Below are 17,979 nucleotides of genomic sequence, written 5' to 3'. Positions count from 1 at the left end.
GGCAGCCCCTCCAGGGACCTGCGCCTTGCCAGTGGCCCAGAAGTGGGGAAGGGGACTTGGGCCATGGAAAACTGGTGGGTGAAGGACACGGCTCTGCTCTGCCACTGCTCCTCCTGACCAAGCATCCCCTGCTCAGATGGGCTGGGGAGGCCACCATGCTGTCAACACCACAGCATCCTCTCCCTGCAGTCCCAGCTTCAGGCAAGGCTCATGTCCTAAAGCTCATGTCCTGTCTTTTCTGTGCATTTCTACCCCAACTTTGCATCTCAAGCAGAGGGAGGGCAGGGAATGCCTCTTTCCTTCTCCCCAAAGGCTTTGATCCCAACAATTGCCTGAAGCAGCCCTGTTCTCCTTTCTTTCTCCCTGCCATTTTCCTTTGAACATCTCAATTTGTCTCTTTCCAAATGGCATGGTTGTGTTTTTGTTTTTTTTCTAAGCCCATCTTTCTTCTTTTCTCTCCCTCTTGCAGGTTCTCTCTGGGTTGGCCCCACATACCAGGACAGAGCCAGCAGCCTCTGAAGTTGTCTTTGTTTGCAGGTTGCCACAGTGATTACTGGTGACAGAGACCAGGGGCTGGGGGAATAACAGTGCCCTGTGCCAAAGGGAGGAGGAGAGAAGAGGGAAAAAAACAGGAGCACAGACTCTGCTGCTCTCCTTTCTGCCTGGCTCTCCTTTATCTGGGACTTTGTGCCACATGTCCCAAATCTGTCCTGGAGAAAAGCAGTGCAGCACGAAGCTAATTCTTAGAAGAGGGGGATGAGCCCCAGTTCCCAGCTCAGCTCCTCTGCCCTGGCTGGCAGATGTGCCCCAGCCCTACTGCATCCCCCAGGACTGCAGTGGTGGCTGTGGAGCTGGTGTGGGGCCTCCCCATGCTGGGATGCTGCTGAGTGCACTGAAATGCTCAGCTGTGGCACTAAAGGTGCCCCCATCTGCTGCAACCCAGGGAGCTGCCTCAGCCTCATCCTGGACCCCACTGCATCCTCCGAGACGTGCTACAGGCCTGTCCCTGACACCCTGCTCCACCCTTTCCTGCTATAAGAAAGGGACTCTAAAAAGGAGCTCCCACCTTGTTCTGTGGCTTGCCCAGCAGGATGGACAACCTTTTCCTCCCCATGCAGAGTGATGGAAGCTGAGAGGGGCTTTGGACAAGGGCCTGTAGGGACAGGACAAGGGGGAACGGCTTTAACCTGACAGAGGGGAGACTGAGATGAGCTCTTAGGCAGAAGTTCTTCTGTGTGAGGGTGCTGAGGCGCTGGCACAGGGTGCCCAGAGAAGCTGTGGCTGCCCCATCCCTGGCAGTGTTCAAGGCCAGGTTGGACAGGGCTTGGAGCAACCTGGTCTAGTGGAAGGTGTCCCTGCCCATGGGAGGGGGCTGGTACTGGTTGAGCTTTAAGGTCCCTTCCAACCCAAACCGATCTGGGATTCTGCGATTCTATGATGCCCTGCAAACAGGCAACACCTCTGCTGCTGGTGGGGAGCCAGCACATGGGAAGGTGGATGGATGGATGGCTGGATGGATGGACAAAGAAGGTTGATGCTGCATGCACATGGGAGGAGGTGGCCGGTGACCAGAGAGCCACCGGCTGGTGCAGGCATCCCCAGTCTGTGGTGCAGCATTTGCAAGAGGCAGTGAGTTTGCTTTGCACATCTGGTTTACTTCTCCTCACCTTGGAAAAAAAAAAAAAAAGAGGAATATTTTGTTTTAAGAGAGATGTAACTTAATTAGGTGTTATGGCTGCAAATCTTTTACTGCTGACTTAGAATTCCTTTAAAGCCCTGTTTTGTGTGCCACGGTTTTTGTTAATTCTGCTAATGGGGAATGGGATTTTCTAGGTGTTATTATTTTTTTTCACTTATTGGAAAATATTTTAAGATAATAATAATAAATATTACAAGAAGTGGACCTAGGACGTTTCAGCTTTGAGACGGTCAGCTGCTTGGGCAGAGAGATCAAAGTCAGACCTCAAAGGCTCCAGCGGGTGGGAAAGGCAGGAGAAAGCTGGGAAGAGTGGTGCAGTAGATGGCAAAGTCAGCAAAAAGCCCGGACGCACCCGGGGACAGGACCCTGCAAGGAGGAGGATGGAGAGAGGGGGGAAGTCCAGCACCTGAGCACGACGGCCCCAAACAATGTCCCCCTGTTCCTGCAGCCCAGCACCTGCTGCCAGCGGCAGGGAGGGATGTGGGGAAATGGGGGAAGGGGCTTGGAGGCTGCCTCGGTTGGGAGGACTGTGGGGATTGAGAGGCTGAGTGCTGAGTGTCCTCTTGGGGAGTGCCCTGCTTATGGGGGAGCTTGGAGGTCCTGCAGCACAGAAAAGCAGCCCGAGGGGCATCAGGGTGCAGGAGGGTGCAGGAAGGGAGCAGGCAGGATGCAGGAAGCAGGCAGACTGCACCACTGTGGCCAGCCCTGCCCGCAGCACCAGCACACTGGAGACAGAGAAACTGAGGCAGAGCTGGGCAAGGCAGCATCACCCACCCCATCTCTGATCCCTGCTGGCCAAGGGGGCAGCAGGACTCCAAGGGGATCCCCTGCTCCCCCGGTGCAGGCTCTGGGCAGAAGTGAGCAACTTTGCATTAAGGATATTCAAACTAGAAGCCAGAATTCTTGACACCACAAAGTCACAGATAAAACTAAAACAGTTTAAGGCAGACCTGCCCTGCTAAAACAAAGTAAACACCCGGATCTCCAGCTAGTGCCATTTATTTTTATGCAGCTGAAAAGACTAAACATCACTCAAAGACTGCTCCTATTTATAAAGCACTGGAGAGGAGTCACCTTAACTCGGCTCCATGCGTTGCTCTCTGTTTGCAATAAAACCATCCAAATCCCCTTTCCCTCTTCCCATTTGTTTCCTTTTCACAAAGCCTGGTGTTCCCAACTCCCTCCCTTTCAGCAGGCAGGGCATGCAGGAGCAAAAGAGGTGGTCTGCTCTGTCCCAGCAGTGTTACCATCCCAGGCAGCTCAGCTCTTACATTCGTCCTATCACACAAGATGTGCAGTGCTGCCACTCTCTGCATCAATACATGTGGCCTGCATGTGTATGGGGCCAGCATAATTCTGCAAGGAGCTGAGCTACTAGCTTCCTCCTGTGCATCTCCCCTCTCCGTCCCCCATCCTCATGCTTTAATCCTGCCATAGGTCCGTATGTTCCACATCCCTTGTGCGCATCCATTCTCCTCCTACAGCCGCTGAGTACATGTATGTGTCACAGGCACCATGCTGGAAAACATTCCCAAAATGATGGAAAGCACGTCCCAGGCACACAATAGCCTGGGGAGGGCCTGTTAGCATTTTCCACTCCCAAGACAAGGTGGCTGCAGGAAGGAGAGATAGGGAGAAGGATGTTCACAGTGCATTGGTTCTCCAAGGAGGGATTAGGCTGCCCCTGGGATAGATGTACTCCAAACTTCAAGAAGAGGGCTCTGAGGGAGACCTTAGAGCAGCTTCCAATGCCTGAAGGAGATACAAAGAACTTGGAGACGGGTTTTGGACAAGGGCCTGTAGGGACAGGAGAAGGGGGAATGGCTTTAACTTGACAGAGGGGAGACTGAGATGAGCTCTTAGGCAGAAGCTCTTCCCTGTGAGGGTGCTGAGGCACTGGCACAGGGTGCCCAGAGGAGCTGTGGCTGCCCCATCCCTGGCAGTGTTCAAGGCCAGGTTGGACGGGGCTTGGAGCAACCTGGTCTAGTGGAAGGTGTCCCTGCCCATGGCAGGGGTTTGGGACTGGATGAGCTTTAAGGTCCCTTCAACCCAAACCAGTCTGGGATTTCATGATTCTATGAAATGAGGCATGGGGAAGTTCCTCAGTGCATATGGGTGTGGGGAGCTGGAGGTGCTCCTGCTCTTTTCCCAGGACCACATGCCATGGGATGAAGTGAAGGATGGTGCAGGATGTCTATTCCCCCACACTGGCATGTGGAAGAACACCAAGGTCCTGGGGAAAGCAGGGTGAAGGGTGACCTGAGGATGTAAGTGGCTGCTTCTTTCCCTAACTTCAACCTCTTGTCCTGGCTTGGGATCCCTACAGTGGTATGGCCAGGAGCAGCCATGCTTCAGTGCCAACAGGACTGCAGAAGGAGAGGAGGGAAGAGCAAGGTTTGCAGCCTGCTGCTGAAGCTGTCCCTCCTTTTCTGGGTGACAGCAGCAGGGACACTGATCCTTCCATGGTCCTATCACCCTGCGCAGCCGGGATAAGCAGCTCATACCCAAACACTTCACTCCTCCAGACCTGTACCCACTGATCTCCCAGGGTAAACCTGGCAGCAGTGCCTTGGCACAGGGGCTCCTGAGCCTGCCAGACCCCCCTGCTCTCCCCAGCACTGCTCAGAGAGCCAGAGCCCTCAGGGGCAGAGGGCACTGAGGAGAAACCTCTGGCACTGGCAATAACAAAAGGAGAGTAATAAAAAGCCACCTCAGAAGCACCCACACCACAACCCCAGCCATAACCTGCTGAGGGGTGGCAAGGCCCTGGGGGTTGCATACCTGCTTTCCTCCCTGGAGGGGATGGATCAACTCTTTCCCCAAGGCCCTGTCAAGCTTTGTTGGTCCCTTTCCAGAAATACACAGGATTTCAAATCTCAGTCATCACTTTCACCGCTTTGTTTTTTGCCATTAATCTTTTTGCCCATGGGTTTGGCAGGGCTCAGGCCTTCTCGCCTGTGTGCTGGGTAGAGGGGAGATGGGATGGGATGTCTCTGGGCAGGGCTGGGGCCATGGGCACAGCCTGGGACATGAAGCACTTACCCGCAGGCGCCTCTGTGCTGGTGACCAGGGAGGTGGGGTTGATGGCAGGGATCTCTGGAAGAGAAAAAGAGAGATGTTTTAAGGAAAGGGGTCCCCAGCTGTGGTGGTGTCACTTGGGCAAAAGCCTCCTGCAAGCAGGGTGCAGAGGGGATCTTTTGGGTCTTCTCCATCAGCTCTCTAAGAAAGGAAACAAAACGAGTCTGACCACAACAGCACAGGCCACTAAATAGGCCCAAAGATGCCCAAACTGAGCTCAGTGAACTGGGACAGACTGAGATATTGCATGCCCCATGAGCCCTAAGGCACTGCTGCAAAGGACATGTGCTCCAGGGAAGAACGCTCCTTGGATGCTCAGCTCATCTGAATTCAGTTTGGGCACTGGATGGATGCTTGGCTGATCTGAGCATATTCCATCCAGGCTGCATGGGCAAAAAAATTTTATCAGGACTTCCTGTGACAAAACCTTGGGGGAAATTCTGTCCTAACCCTAAATTTGGGGAAGAAGAGGGGGAGAGGATCCACCCCCGCCAGCTCCAGCAGTGCTCAGGGCAGGAAGTTGTTCCTCTGCCACTTGTGAGAAAGTCACAGTCACTGCAACAATAACATGGTTTTTATGCTGACCACAGGATCTGGCCTTGCTCCAGCCCTGACCATGCTCGGGGCTCAGCTGGGTGAGGGGTGCACCTTGCTGCAGCTGAAGATGTGACCCAGTACAGCTGTTCCAGCCACCTGGAAGCACTAACCCAAAGGGTCTTTTCAGAGCCTTCTGTGCCACCAGAAGGTGACCCAACCATCCTAACTTGATCACCTCCTGGAGAACATACATAAAGATGCTCTCATCTCAGCCTCCCATCCACCACAAATTGCACACACATGGGTTGGGGACAAAGAGTCAGCCAGTGGAGCCAGCTCAAGGACAGCAGCCGCGGGTGCTGGTGGGGGCACTCACTGATGCAGGGGGCCACTGGTGAGCGGCTCTGCTGGTAGCCCTTAGCACAGCGGTTGCAGGTGAGACCTGTCACGCCGTCCTTGCATGGGCACTGCCCCGTCGTCTGGTTGCAGGTCTTGCCGGCTGCGCCAACAGGGTGGCAGTCACAAGCTGGGTGAGAGGGAGAGAGAAGAGGTTTCATTAAAGGTGATGCACAACACAGACCTCAAACTGGACCCAATGTGTCCCCCCCTGGAGAGGTGAGGAAGAGGTGGGCCAGCACACTAGTGGAAAGGAGCTGCCAGGGCTGGCATAACCAAGACCTGCGGGTCCAGACTGTGGCTCCATGTATGCTGCGAGCAGCATGGGCAGGAGGGCAAGCAGACAAAAGGCTTGGCCAGAGTACAGCTCCACTGACCGGGATGCTCAGGATGAGCCCCTGGAAAACCTGGAGGTCACACAGGCACCTGCTGATACCAGCTCACATCTAAAGTCCAGACACCAGGAGAACAGTTTCTTCCTGCCCACTGCTCTGGGGATAGTCCATTGTGCACACAGGAAAGAGGAGGGATTTCCACAGGCAGCCCTTTCCTGTGTAACCTTTTCCTGTGCAACCAAAAGGCCCACGTGGGGCTCTGCAAACCCTGGTTTATGGCCAGCATGGAATTGGGGCCACTGCAGGGACAGAAAGTAAACAGATACATGCCCAGGTCTGCTTTTCCCCCACCTCAACCGAAGGGCAATGCTCCTGCTGCAGCAGTAAAAGGAATTCTCTCCACTCGCTCCCCCACCTGTGAGCTTTTCAGTCCATGAAGCTGAACCAACACTGAGATTTCACACAAAGTCTGGCCTTCCCTTGATTTTAGGATAGTCTGAAGTGGGTCTTCTCAAAGCTTCCCAAGCTCATGAGCTTCAGTGTTCATCCTGGCTCTTGGAGACTATGAACAAAGGATGTTCTTATTGCCTTTCTAATGCAGCCTCCCCAGGGCCAAGCCACAGATGAGGTGGGTGAAAGCTGGGTCTTCACCCTCAGAACAGACCCAAAGTTATTCTCCATCAGTGGATGACAGACCTACTGAGGGTTGTCTACATGGAGGGATGCAGGAAGGAGATGTTCACTCAGGAGCATCTTCCTGCCCGGGGCTGGGCTGGCTATGAGCTGGAAGAGGTTATCTTGGCTCCCACCAGTGTAAGAAAGAGTTGAACATGATTCCAAAGCAAAAAAAAAAAAACCCAACACCCCTCGCTTTCCCTCACAGCCCCCCGATGTTATCATTTCCCTAATTCTCAACAGATGGGGCTGGTGGGAGCACCAAGGCACTGCTCCTTCAGGCCCCCTCCCACACTGCCAGAAACCAGAGCAAGCAGCCTGTAATGGGGACCAGATGCTTCACCTTATCAGATCTTGGCTGGGACTGGAAGCGGACATCTTTCTGACAGGGATATTTTGGGGGCTCAGCTGTGATAACAAATGGCAGTGAGCAGGGAGCCTTGGCATGATGCAGGGCCATTGGAAACATGGAGGCTTTCTTGGGCACCAGTGCTGGATTCTTGGAGTGAATTTTAAGAAGGGACATAAATCTCAGCACAATCAGGATCCAACTCATCTGAGCAGATCTCTCTTCATGCAGTAGAAGAAAGCTTTCAATGATTCTTGACATTTTACCTGAATCAGCCATTAAGACAGCTTTGTTCATCTTAAGTCCACAGCAGATATGTGGTTTTGGGAGATGACCTTGGTCTCTGCCAGACCAACCTCCAGCCCCTTTCCCTGCCATGGTGGGATTTCCCACAGTCTCACAGAAATCCTTTGCTCCTTCCCATTTGGATGGGAAGAGCATCCCAGGCAGCACCCAGTGCTTCCCCTGACCAGTCCCACATCCCAGCATGGCCGCATCCCACCACTCTGCCTCAACATCTCCATCCCTTCTCAACCTGAGGTGACCAACAGTAGCAGCTGGCTCAGGGATGAAGGAACTGGGGAACTCCAGCTCCATCCCCAGCTCTACCTCCACAGCTCCATCCCCAGCTGCAGCTCCAGCTCCATCCCTATTCCCCATCCTCATCTTCATTCCCAGATCCAGATCCATGTCCGCTGTGCTCACATTGAGCCCTGCTGCTCACAGCCTTTCCAGGTGCCAGGATCTGGCCCACAGAGCTTGAATAGTGGATTAAGTCACTAGCTTGGAGCTTAACTCATTGAGCTGTGCTTGCCAGCAAGCATGTCTTGCACCTAATATTGAGGGTATTTTTGCATCTTAAGGCTTAGCTGCTACTGCTTCCCCAGTTTTCATTGCAGAAAGCTCAGGGTTTACAGCTTTGTTTAAACTACAGGGATTAATGCACACCCATTCTTCATTTGACTTTGCAATTACCATCACTGAATTAATCCTGCAGGTTGTTCTGCCTTTTCCATTCTCTTAGATTTTCCATCTCACAGTGCCCAGTGGTAACACCAGGACAGGGAGGCCCATCTGGGAGGGAAGAGCTTGCCCTAGTGACTGAGGGCTACATTCTGGTGCCAGCAGGAGACACGGGCTTCTGCAATGTACGGTTGATATTTCTGTGCCTGTTTCAAAGATGTTGCATCCCAAGCAGAAATGAACCACGGATGGATAGCCCAGTAATGTGCACTGGGGTCTGTTAAATAAAACGAAACAGTTCCTGGCCTCTGGGCTGACTTTTCATCTCCTGAATATGAACTGAGCTTCATCCCTAGTACCTGCAGTATCTCTCTTTGCTAGGATGTTCAGCTTCTGCCCTGGACCATCACCGTGGCACATGCAAATGTCTTCATCCAAAGCCGCACCCCTCAGTTCCCAGCAGCTTAATCCACAATTGCTTTTAACATCTGTTGTCATGAGCTGTGCTTTTCCTTTTTGTTTTCTTGCAGAAGTGTAGATACCTGAGCTGTAGGTACACGACACATCTTTGGAAAAAACAAGCACAAACTCTCTAGTCACAGAATCTCAGACTGGTTTTTGTTGGAAGGGACCCAGTTCCAACCCCCTGCCATAGGCAGGGACACCTTCCACTAGACCAGGTTGCTCCAAGCCCCGTCCAACCTGGCCTTGAACACTGCCAGGGATGGGGCAGCCACAGCTCCTCTGGGCACCCTGTGCCAGTGCCTCAGCACCCTCACAGGGAAGAGCTTCTGCCTAAGAGCTCATCTCAGTCTCCCCTCTGTCAGGTTAAAGCCATTCCCCCTTGTCCTGTCCCTACAGGCCCTTGCCCAAAGCCCTCTCCAGCTTTCTTGTAGCCCCTTCAGGCACTGGGAGCTGCTCTAAGGTCTTCCCAGAGCCTTCTCTTCTCCAGGCTGAAGAAGCCCAGCTCTCCCACAGAGAGACCTGTCTCAGAGCAGAGGTGCTCCAGACCCCTGATCATATCTCTAGCAGCAACAAATCCCCTTCATGGCACTGGGCAGGTAGGCTCTCAGGTGCTGGTCCTGCTCCAAAGACCTACCAATCCCAACAAGATCCACCACTCAATAAGTACAAGGAATGGGTGGAAATGTGCTCTGCTTTACTGAAGAAGGGACAGCCAAAGGAACAGAAGCATCAGGGATTTTATTATTAGCTTGGTTCCCTGAGGCAGAGACAGGAACTGGCTCCCAAGACCCAAGAACCGCCTTTACTGCCAGATCCTCCTCAACATATGCACTGTGGTAGGGAACAGCCTTTGTGCATGCTCATCTGGTGAGGCTCAACTTTTGCAGCACTTCCAAACCTGGGGCAAACCCTGCCAGCCCTCTGGAAACAGCACCTCCCACTCCTGGCTGGCAGAGACCTGCCCTGGCTCGGTACAGGGACGGGCAGGAGAGGGACCCTGCAGCACCCCACTCCTCTGCAGCATGCACTGGTGTTTGTCCTGCACAGCAGCATCAGTCCTCGCCCTGTCCTACCAGCTCCTGAGCACCCCTGGGTGCTCTGCACACTCCATCCTCTCCAGAGCAGCCACCTTCAATCTGAGATGCTTTCCATCAACTTAATGCTCCACCATTACAGGCCTGGGAAGACAGTGAAGCAGGACCAGGCACAGGCAGAAGGAGGCAGCCATAGCCCCTCTGCTTCCTCCACCCTCAGCCCTGAAAATGGGGGGACCTGAGCCAGAGCCTGGGTAGGAAACGCTGCACCTGGAGTATCCCTCGTTCATATTTAACTATCCTCCTCCCTGGTTCCAGCACCCAGCCAAATACTGCTTGCTTTATTTATCATTAGTTTTTGCTCTCTTCCCTGGCTGGAGCAGAAACAGAAACCTCAGTGCCCAGCACAAAGGCAGCACTGGGGATGCTGTGTGCCACAGGGAAGGAAACACCTGCAAGGATTCCACTTTGCTTGGGATCTCATGGGATAATTTTGGTAACAAAGGCAGAAGGAGCTGGTGAACCAAAGAGAAGCAGAAACCCCTCATTCAGGGCAGACTGGGGAGGCTGGATACTGACTGCAGAGAATGCAAGGGGAGGTGGCACAGCCACCCCAGTAGCCTCACAAGCCCTGGTGCCAGCTGGGGTGAGTCAGGACTGCTTGTGATCCCCCAGTGCTTGAGGACAATCCTCACAGAAAAGGGAATTTTGCTGCAGCTGCCCAAGTCCAGCAGTGCTGCAGCAGGAGCTGGGGGATGCTGCCATCCCTCCCTGGCCTCAGTCAGAGTCAGGACCCCTCCGGGAATGGGACAGGGCCCAGGATGCTGGGCTATAGACCTTCAGGATGCATGGAATCATAGAATGGTTTGGGTTGGAAAGGAGCTTAAGATCATCCAGTTCCAAACCTCCTCCTGCCATGGGCAGGGACACCTCCCACTAGACCATGTCACCAAAGCCTTGTCCAACCTGGTCTTGAACACTGCCAGGGATGGGGCAGCCACAGCTTCTCTGGGCAACCTGTGCCAACGTCTCACCCCCCTCACAGTAAAGAACTTCTTCCTTATATCTAACCTGAACTTCGCCTGTTTCAGTTTAAACCCATTCCCCCTTGTTCTGTGGCTACAGTCCCTAGTGACAAGTCCCTCTCCAGCATCCCTATAGGCCCCCTTCAGATACTGGAAGGCTGTTATCAAGTCTCCATGCAGATCCTTTTCTCCATGCCTTTTCCTCCCTCCTCCTCTTCCTCTCTCCCAGTGTCACCCCAAGGACGGTGGTACCTGGCATGGCTTTGGGACCTGGTTGCTGCCTGGCATGAAGCCCGGCAACAGGAAACTCTTGCTGCTGCTGGGGGGCTGCCATGTCCAGAGCCATAGCAGTGACATGGTTTGGCCATGCTGTTGGGCCGGGCTGCTGAGGAGGTATCTGTCCATCTGTCAGCTGCTTGGGTGATTACAACTGATGAGCTAAGGAGGTGGCTGCAGCCAAGGCTGCCCCTGTCAGTGCTCAGCCGTGCTGTTGCTGCTGCACCAAACATGGAAAGTTTCTTCCTTTATCTCTTCAGCTGCTCCCATGGAACACAGCATGGGCAAGGGACAGATGTCACCTATTACATGAGCCAGAATAACCAACAAAACTAGGGCACCACAGACGGGAACTCTAAAAGTCAAATCCTTCAATTCATGTCTGCAGCCACAACATTAATGGTCCAAAAATAGCTTCAGCAGTTCCTGTGGACCCTACATAAACATGCTATGTTTATGTCCTCACAGCAGCAGAGGTGCCTGGTGCCCATGAGATACTGCACTCCATTCTGGGGAGTACTTGCACTCTAAGCTGGAAAAAGAGGGATCAGGGATGAATTCAGAGCACATGATGTCTGGCACAGGCTGTGGACCTTTTAAGGTCAAGCTGTGGCTCAACGGTTTGCAGCAATTGCATCTCTTGGCCAGCTCAGGGACAAGCCACCCTGCCTGCAGGCACTATGAGCCATGGTGCTCAGCATCCTCTCCAAAACAGCTCCCCAGAGCTACCCCATAGCTAAAACACACACCGGGGTCCTGCTCCACAGCCCAACAGGATGATGGACACCTCTGCCAGCATCCCCAGCCCTGTAAGGCAGGGAAGCCATTGTGGGCTCAGCATCCTCTCCAAAACAGCTCCCCAGAGCTACCCCATAGCTAAAACACACACCGGGGTCTTGCTCCACAGCCCAACAGGATGATGGACACCTCTGCCAGCATCCCCAGCCCTGTAAGGCAGGGAAGCCATTGCGGGTCATTTTGTGAAGCAGCTTGAACACTTCCAAGCACCTCCATGGTCCAGACACCAGGACCCTGCCAGGATGGATGGAGCTCAGGGAACATGCTCATTCCCTGCTCATTGTCCTCCCCATCCTGTGAGGGATTTCAAGCCTTGAGGCTTGAAATGATGTCCCTGCCTGGTACTCTTGGGATGGCAGAGGTGACCTGGATGATGGAGGCTGGAGGTGACCTGCAGCCAGGCTCTGAGCAAAAGCATGTTGTAAAGATGGGAGGGAGAGCAAGAAAGATTGTATGACCCATGCTGCCTGCATGGAGAACCCGCCCCAGCTTACCTTTGCAGGCCTTGCGGTCTGTGATGGACTTGCTGAGGTCCCGGTAGAAGCCCTCCTTGCAGTAGTGGCAGTGCCGCCCCGCGGTGTTGTGCCGACAGTTGAGGCACACACCGCCACTCTTCCTGCCTGAGAGCTTGTACAGCTCCATGTTGAAGCGGCAGCGCCGGGCGTGCAGGTTGCAGTTACAGGCTGCAAGGGAAGGGGAGAGGATGAGGGCTGGGGTTGCAACCTGGGACCCTCTGAGGTTAGTTGGAGCTGCTCCAGTGCCAATGAACAGGACAGGCAGGGCACAGCTGGCCCCCAATGTGCCATCCAGATGTGCAGCATCAGCCAGTGCAAGGGGGTCAGGATGGAGGAGAAAGGGCATGTGTAGGGCTGGGGCATGGCTCAGGTGGAGGCAAGTACAGGGTGGAGGGGTGCAGATATGGGGTCTGGCAGCACACCCAGCCACCCGCAGCCCCGTTGTCCCCCATCTCCCTTCCCACCCTCATAGGTGGGTGCACTGGCCTTGCTCCTGCTGCCTCACAGGGCACCACCCTCACCATCAACAATGGAGCCCCCAAGCCCCTTACATTTAAGGCTCTACCCTGTATGCACGTGCGCACATACATAGCAGCCCACACAGCAACCCATGTGTGCGTGCACACATGTGCACAAACAAATGTGCACAAGGACACACACAAACTCATGTGCACACAATCATGTATATGTGAACATGTATACACAAAAACCGTGCCCCTAAATATCCACATACATGTGTACATACATGTGTCCATGTGCACCTAAATGTCCCCATACCATTACATGTGCACACATGCACATGCACACACACAGATGTACACAGAAACAGCTACATGCCATTACACAGAATCACAGAACCACAGACTGCTTTGGGTTGGAAAGGACCTTAAAGCTCATACAGTTCCAACCCCCTGCTATGGGCACATGTGTACATACACAAATGTGCACACACATGTGCATGAATGCATGCTCACACACATGCATGAATATGCATGCACAGACGCTGGCACACGCACACATGTGTGTGCTGCTGCAGACCCACACGAATGCTGTTCTTTCATCAGCTCCCCCTGCCCGGCTCCAAGTGTACGAGATAAAAAGCAAAGCAACAACCGCTCCTGCTTAACACTTGCAAGGATAATGGGAACAAGATTTCTTTTGGCGAAACACGGCGCCCTTCCCCCGGAGCCGGTAAATTGAGGTTGGGTGAGAGCTTTTCCAGGCGTCCTGTGAAATTCATTAATGTGTCAGACCAGACTTAACTGCTCAGGCCTGCCTTGGAGGGTGTGTGAAATTGTCTCCCCCACAGCCGGCAGGAGCTTCAGTCCTGCAGATCAAACACTCCCTCACCCGCCTGGTTGCAAGGATGCTGGTGAAGGAAAAAGAGAAAACCCTGCCCCTAAAAACAAAAAGAGCCTTTTGGAGGCTTAAGTGAGTGAAGACTGGTGCTGGCACCACACGTTCAAACCCTCAGCTCCCCCAGAGCTCCTCCAAGCTGAGATTACTGTAAAAATCACACGGCAGGCATCAAAATAACACTCGGTGTGTCGGTAGGTGCCTCGGGGGCTTCTGTTTTTTGACCTCTTTTTTGTTTGTTTCCCTGGTGATGGTGAAAACAGGGACTTCTGAGGCAAATTCTAACTGGATGCTGGGATGCAGCTCCTGTAGGGAGAGCAGCAAACACTGCCTATGGTCCAAACAGTCTGGGATGCTCTGTGCCAGGGATGCTGACACTTGGCCAGGCTTTGCCAGGGCCAGGAGAGGTGGTAAAGTACCCCAACATCCAGGCTGTCCTTGCACGCACCAGATAGCAGGACAGGGACAAGCCAGGTGGTTTGTGCCACTGAACTGAGGCAGCTGCATGGAACTGCAGCAAAGGAGCAATTTTGGGTGGTGGAGGGGCCTCACTATTCCCTTTCATCACTGAAAGGCCAGCTGGGTCACCCCAAAGGGCAGCTCTGCTGTCCCATTGGGAATGCTTGGGGCCACCCCTGTTTGTCCCCAGCATCCTCTCACAGTATCACAGTAGGTTAGAGATTGGAAGGGACCTCAAAAGATCATCTAGTCCAATCCCCCTGCCGGAGCAGGAACACCTAGATAAGGTTACACAGGAACGTGTCCAGGCGGGTTTTGAATGTCTCCAAAGAAGGAGATTCCACAACCTCCCTGGGCAGCCTGTTCCAGTGTTCCGTCACCCTCACTGAGAAGAAGTTTCTTCTCAGGTTTAAGTGGAACCTCTTGTGCTCCAATTTGTACCCATTACCCCTTGTCCTTTCATTGTTTGCCACTGAGAAGAGCCTGGCTCCATCCTCGTGACACTCCCCCTTTATATATTTATATACACTAATAAGGTCACCCCTTAATCTCCTCTTCTCCAAACTATAGAGACCCAGCTCCCTCAGCCTCTCCTCATAAGGGAGATGCTCCACTCCCTTAATCATCTTAGTTGCCCTGCGCTGGACTCTCTCCAGCAGGTCCCTGTCCTTCTTAAACTGAGGGGCCCAGAACTGGACACAATATTCCAGATGAGGTCTCACCAGGGCAGAGTAGAGGGGAAGGAGGACCTCTCTCGACCTACTAACCACCCCCCTTCTAATACAACCCAGGATGCCATTGGCCTTCTTGGCCACAAGGGCACAGTGTCGGCTCATGGTCACCCTGTCGTCCACCAGGACCCCCAGGTCCCTCTCCCCTACACTGCTCTCTAACAGGTCGTTCCCCAGCCTATACTGGAACCTGGGGTTGTTCCTGCCCAGATGCAGGACTCTACACTTTCCCTTGTTATATTTCATCAAGTTATTCCCCGCCCAACTCTCCAGCCTGTCCAGGTCTCTCTGGATGGCAGCACAGCCTTCTGGCGTGTCGGCCACCCCTCCCAGCTTAGTGTCATCAGCAAACTTGCTGATAGTACACTCAATTCCCTCATCTAAATCGTTGATGAATATATTAAATAATACTGGTCCCAGTACCGACCCTTGAGGCACTCCACTAGATACAGGCCTCCAACTAGACTCCGCCCCATAGACTACAACTCTCTGGCTTCTCTCCTTCAGCCAGTTCACAGTTCACCTCACTACCCGATCATCCAGACCACACTTCCTCAATTTAGCCGCAAGGATGCTGTGGGAGACCGTGTCAAACGCTTTGCTGAAGTCAAGGTAGACCACATCCACTGCTCTGCCATCATCCATCCACCGTGTTATTTCCTCATAAAAGGCTACGAGATTGGTCAAGCATGACTTCCCCTTGGTGAAGCCATGTTGACTGCCCCTCATAACCCTCTTATCCTTGATATGCCTTAAGATGGCACCAAGGATAAGGTGTTCCATCACTTTCCCAGGAATGGAGGTGAGGCTGACCGGTCTATAGTTACCCGGGTCCTCCTTCTTGCCCTTTTTGAAGACGGGAGTGACATTTGCTTTCCTCCAGTCCTCAGGCACCTCTCCCGTTTCCCAAGACTTGGTAAAGATGATGGAGAGCGGTCTAGCAATGACCTCCACCAGTTCCCTCAGCACCCGCGGGTGCATCCCATCTGGACCCATGGATTTATGGATGTCCAGATTGCTCAACTGGTCTTTAACCCATTCCTCATTGACTAAGGCAGACCGCTCCATTGACCTGTCTTCATCTGAGGTCTCAGCGGTACAGGGCTCTTCAGGACTGCCTCCGGCAGAGTAGACAGAGACAAAGAAGTAATTCAGTAACTCTGCCATCTCTGTATCTTCTGTCACCAGGGCACCCGTCCCGTTCATCAGCGGGCCTACATTGCCTCTGGTGTTAGTTTTACCTGCCATGTATTTGAAAAAGCTCTTTCTGCTGTCCTTGACCCCTCTCGCCAGCTTTAATTCCAAGGAGGCCTTAGTCATCCCAGCAGCTTTCCTCTGGGAAAAGAAGGCAGATGGCAGCCCAGAGGGGAGTCTATGGGCAGCAGAGAAAGGTCAGGTGAAAGATTTGCTGCCCTTGGCACAGGTCCCTTCCTGTTTCCAGTTTAATTGGTGAGAGAGTAAGTGTGTGGGACGTTTCACAGCATCACCAAACCTGCTGCAGAGCACGGGCCCTCCTGGGTGGCACCTTTCCCTGGGAACATGGTGCAGATCCTCCCAGGAGCTGGCTTTTGGGAAGAAACTTCCTCTTGCTGCCCAGCATCATCCCCTCTGGGATGGTACTGCTGCCCACTCTGGGTTGCTGCTCCCAGTCTGGGTTGGGGGTCAGGAAACTGTCTCCAGCTGAGCTGGAGCCAACCTGGGATTTTGGCATGGTCCTGGCCAGCCAAGGTGGGGATGTGGCCAGGCTGGGATGGGTGGCTGTCCCCTGCTCAGGGACAGGATCACACCAGCACAGGATCCACAGTGCAGCCATCTGGCACTAATTGGGGCAGCCAGGTCCCCCTCCTACCCAGATAAATAGTTCCCTGTTCCTCAGTGCCAGCTACGTTGCAAGCTCTGTCTCCTGTTAATCACTAATTAAAGGCTTGAATGTTCCCTGCCATTTGGGGTATTAATAAGAATTTAATTGCACAGTTTGGGGCTAATTATATGGTAGCTTGCTTCCGCCCTCATACAGTATGCCCAATTAAACAACCATATGATCAATTAAACAATCACAACATCTAATAATTTGCAATAATAGACTAATTAAATGTTGACACCTTGCATAGGAGCAACGTTCTGTCCCCTTTTTTGATGGTGGTTGAACCCCTGCACAGGCTCTGGCCACCCCACAACCTCTCCTCCTCCAGGCTGCTGTGGGTGAAGAGTGCAGGGTGCTAGCACAAGGCAGTTTGGGGCAGGAAGCCCGGCACAGGACAGCAGCGCTGTGCAGCAGGGCACATGTGTGGCAGGCGATGGTTGGAGCCTGCAGGGCAGGAGCATGGCTGCTGCCCCTGGAAGTTCCCTGGGAATAATTAGGGAAGGCAGCCGGCTCAGTGAAACCCTAGACCTGCTGCTGCTGCCAACCCGCAGTGGATTCGAGCTACACCCCTGCTTTGGCTGGAGGAGAGCCTGGGGAAGGATAAGGCTGCACCTCCACCCTGGGATGGGAACTCTCCCATCCGCACTGCCTCTCCTCATGCGGAATGTGCTTGGGAAAAGAGGGGCCAGGGCTTATGCCTCTGCTGCCAAGAAGCAGGAGAGGAAGCAGAAGTGGTGGAGAGCCCTCCCTGAGGGGGTGCGAGGGGATGCGAGGGGCAAGGCTGAGCCACTCCAGCCCCAGCCAGGGAGGAGCAGGACTCAAAGATGCTCAGACAAGTGTGAATCCCCTCCATCGTGGTGGCTGCCTACTCCCAGCACTCCTGCCTTGGCACCCGCTGTCCATGTGGTGCAGCATCCCAGCAGACTGGGGGTTCAGGGGGATGCTGCTCGCTTGCCACCTCCCAAAGCCACCACCAACCCCGAATTACTGCCCACTGCGCTCCCAGGGAAGGACCATGCTTGGTGCTGCTGTTTTCCATAGGGAGAAAGCAAGGAGCATCCTGCCAGGGTAGGGGCTGCCAACAGCACAGATCCCGCTCCACGAGTAAAACAGGCCAGGGCAGCTCAAGGGGGCGCTTCTGAGATGATTTTTGCATGGGAGGTACTGAGAGAGAGGAAGAAAGCAAAGATGTACAAGGAGGGGCAGAGGACATGGGGGAAGCACACGGTATCCTCTAAATCCCATCACTGCTCTGATGATCAGTGTTTTCAGGCTCTGGCATCCCAGATCAATCTCCAGAGCCCTCCAGCACAGAGCAGAGGGAGCAGCAGCCAGCAATGTCCTCCCAGGAGGGCACAGCCCCCCCTTCCTCAAGGAACCCCCTGCATCCGAGCCAGCCCTGTGCATTTATCCCAGTGCTCCGG

The 17,979-nt window shown here is 53.7% G+C and overlaps 1 protein-coding gene across 3 annotated transcripts in view; it reads right to left on the bottom strand.

The window, feature by feature from the left end:
• The window catches only part of NTN3 (netrin 3), a 32,347-nt gene that overhangs the window by 1,404 nt on the left and 12,964 nt on the right, over window positions 1–17,979 (bottom strand). For all 3 annotated transcript variants that reach the window (XM_061350794.1, XM_061350793.1, XM_061350792.1), the window contains 3 exons: window positions 12,125–12,313; window positions 5,691–5,840; window positions 4,742–4,795 (listed from right to left, as the gene is read on the bottom strand). In XM_061350794.1, coding sequence (XP_061206778.1) covers window positions 4,742–4,795; window positions 5,691–5,840; window positions 12,125–12,313 — 393 coding nt within the window. The remainder of the gene's footprint in view (window positions 1–4,741; window positions 4,796–5,690; window positions 5,841–12,124; window positions 12,314–17,979) is intronic.

The sequence above is a fragment of the Neopsephotus bourkii genome, unplaced genomic scaffold (genome assembly GCF_033783945.1).
Source record: "Neopsephotus bourkii isolate Nb327-2 ecotype Australia unplaced genomic scaffold, CSIRO-AGI_Nbou_v1 NB_533, whole genome shotgun sequence".
Classification (NCBI taxonomy): Eukaryota; Metazoa; Chordata; class Aves; order Psittaciformes; family Psittacidae; genus Neopsephotus; species Neopsephotus bourkii.
This window is presented reverse-complemented; position numbering and strand designations above follow the sequence as displayed.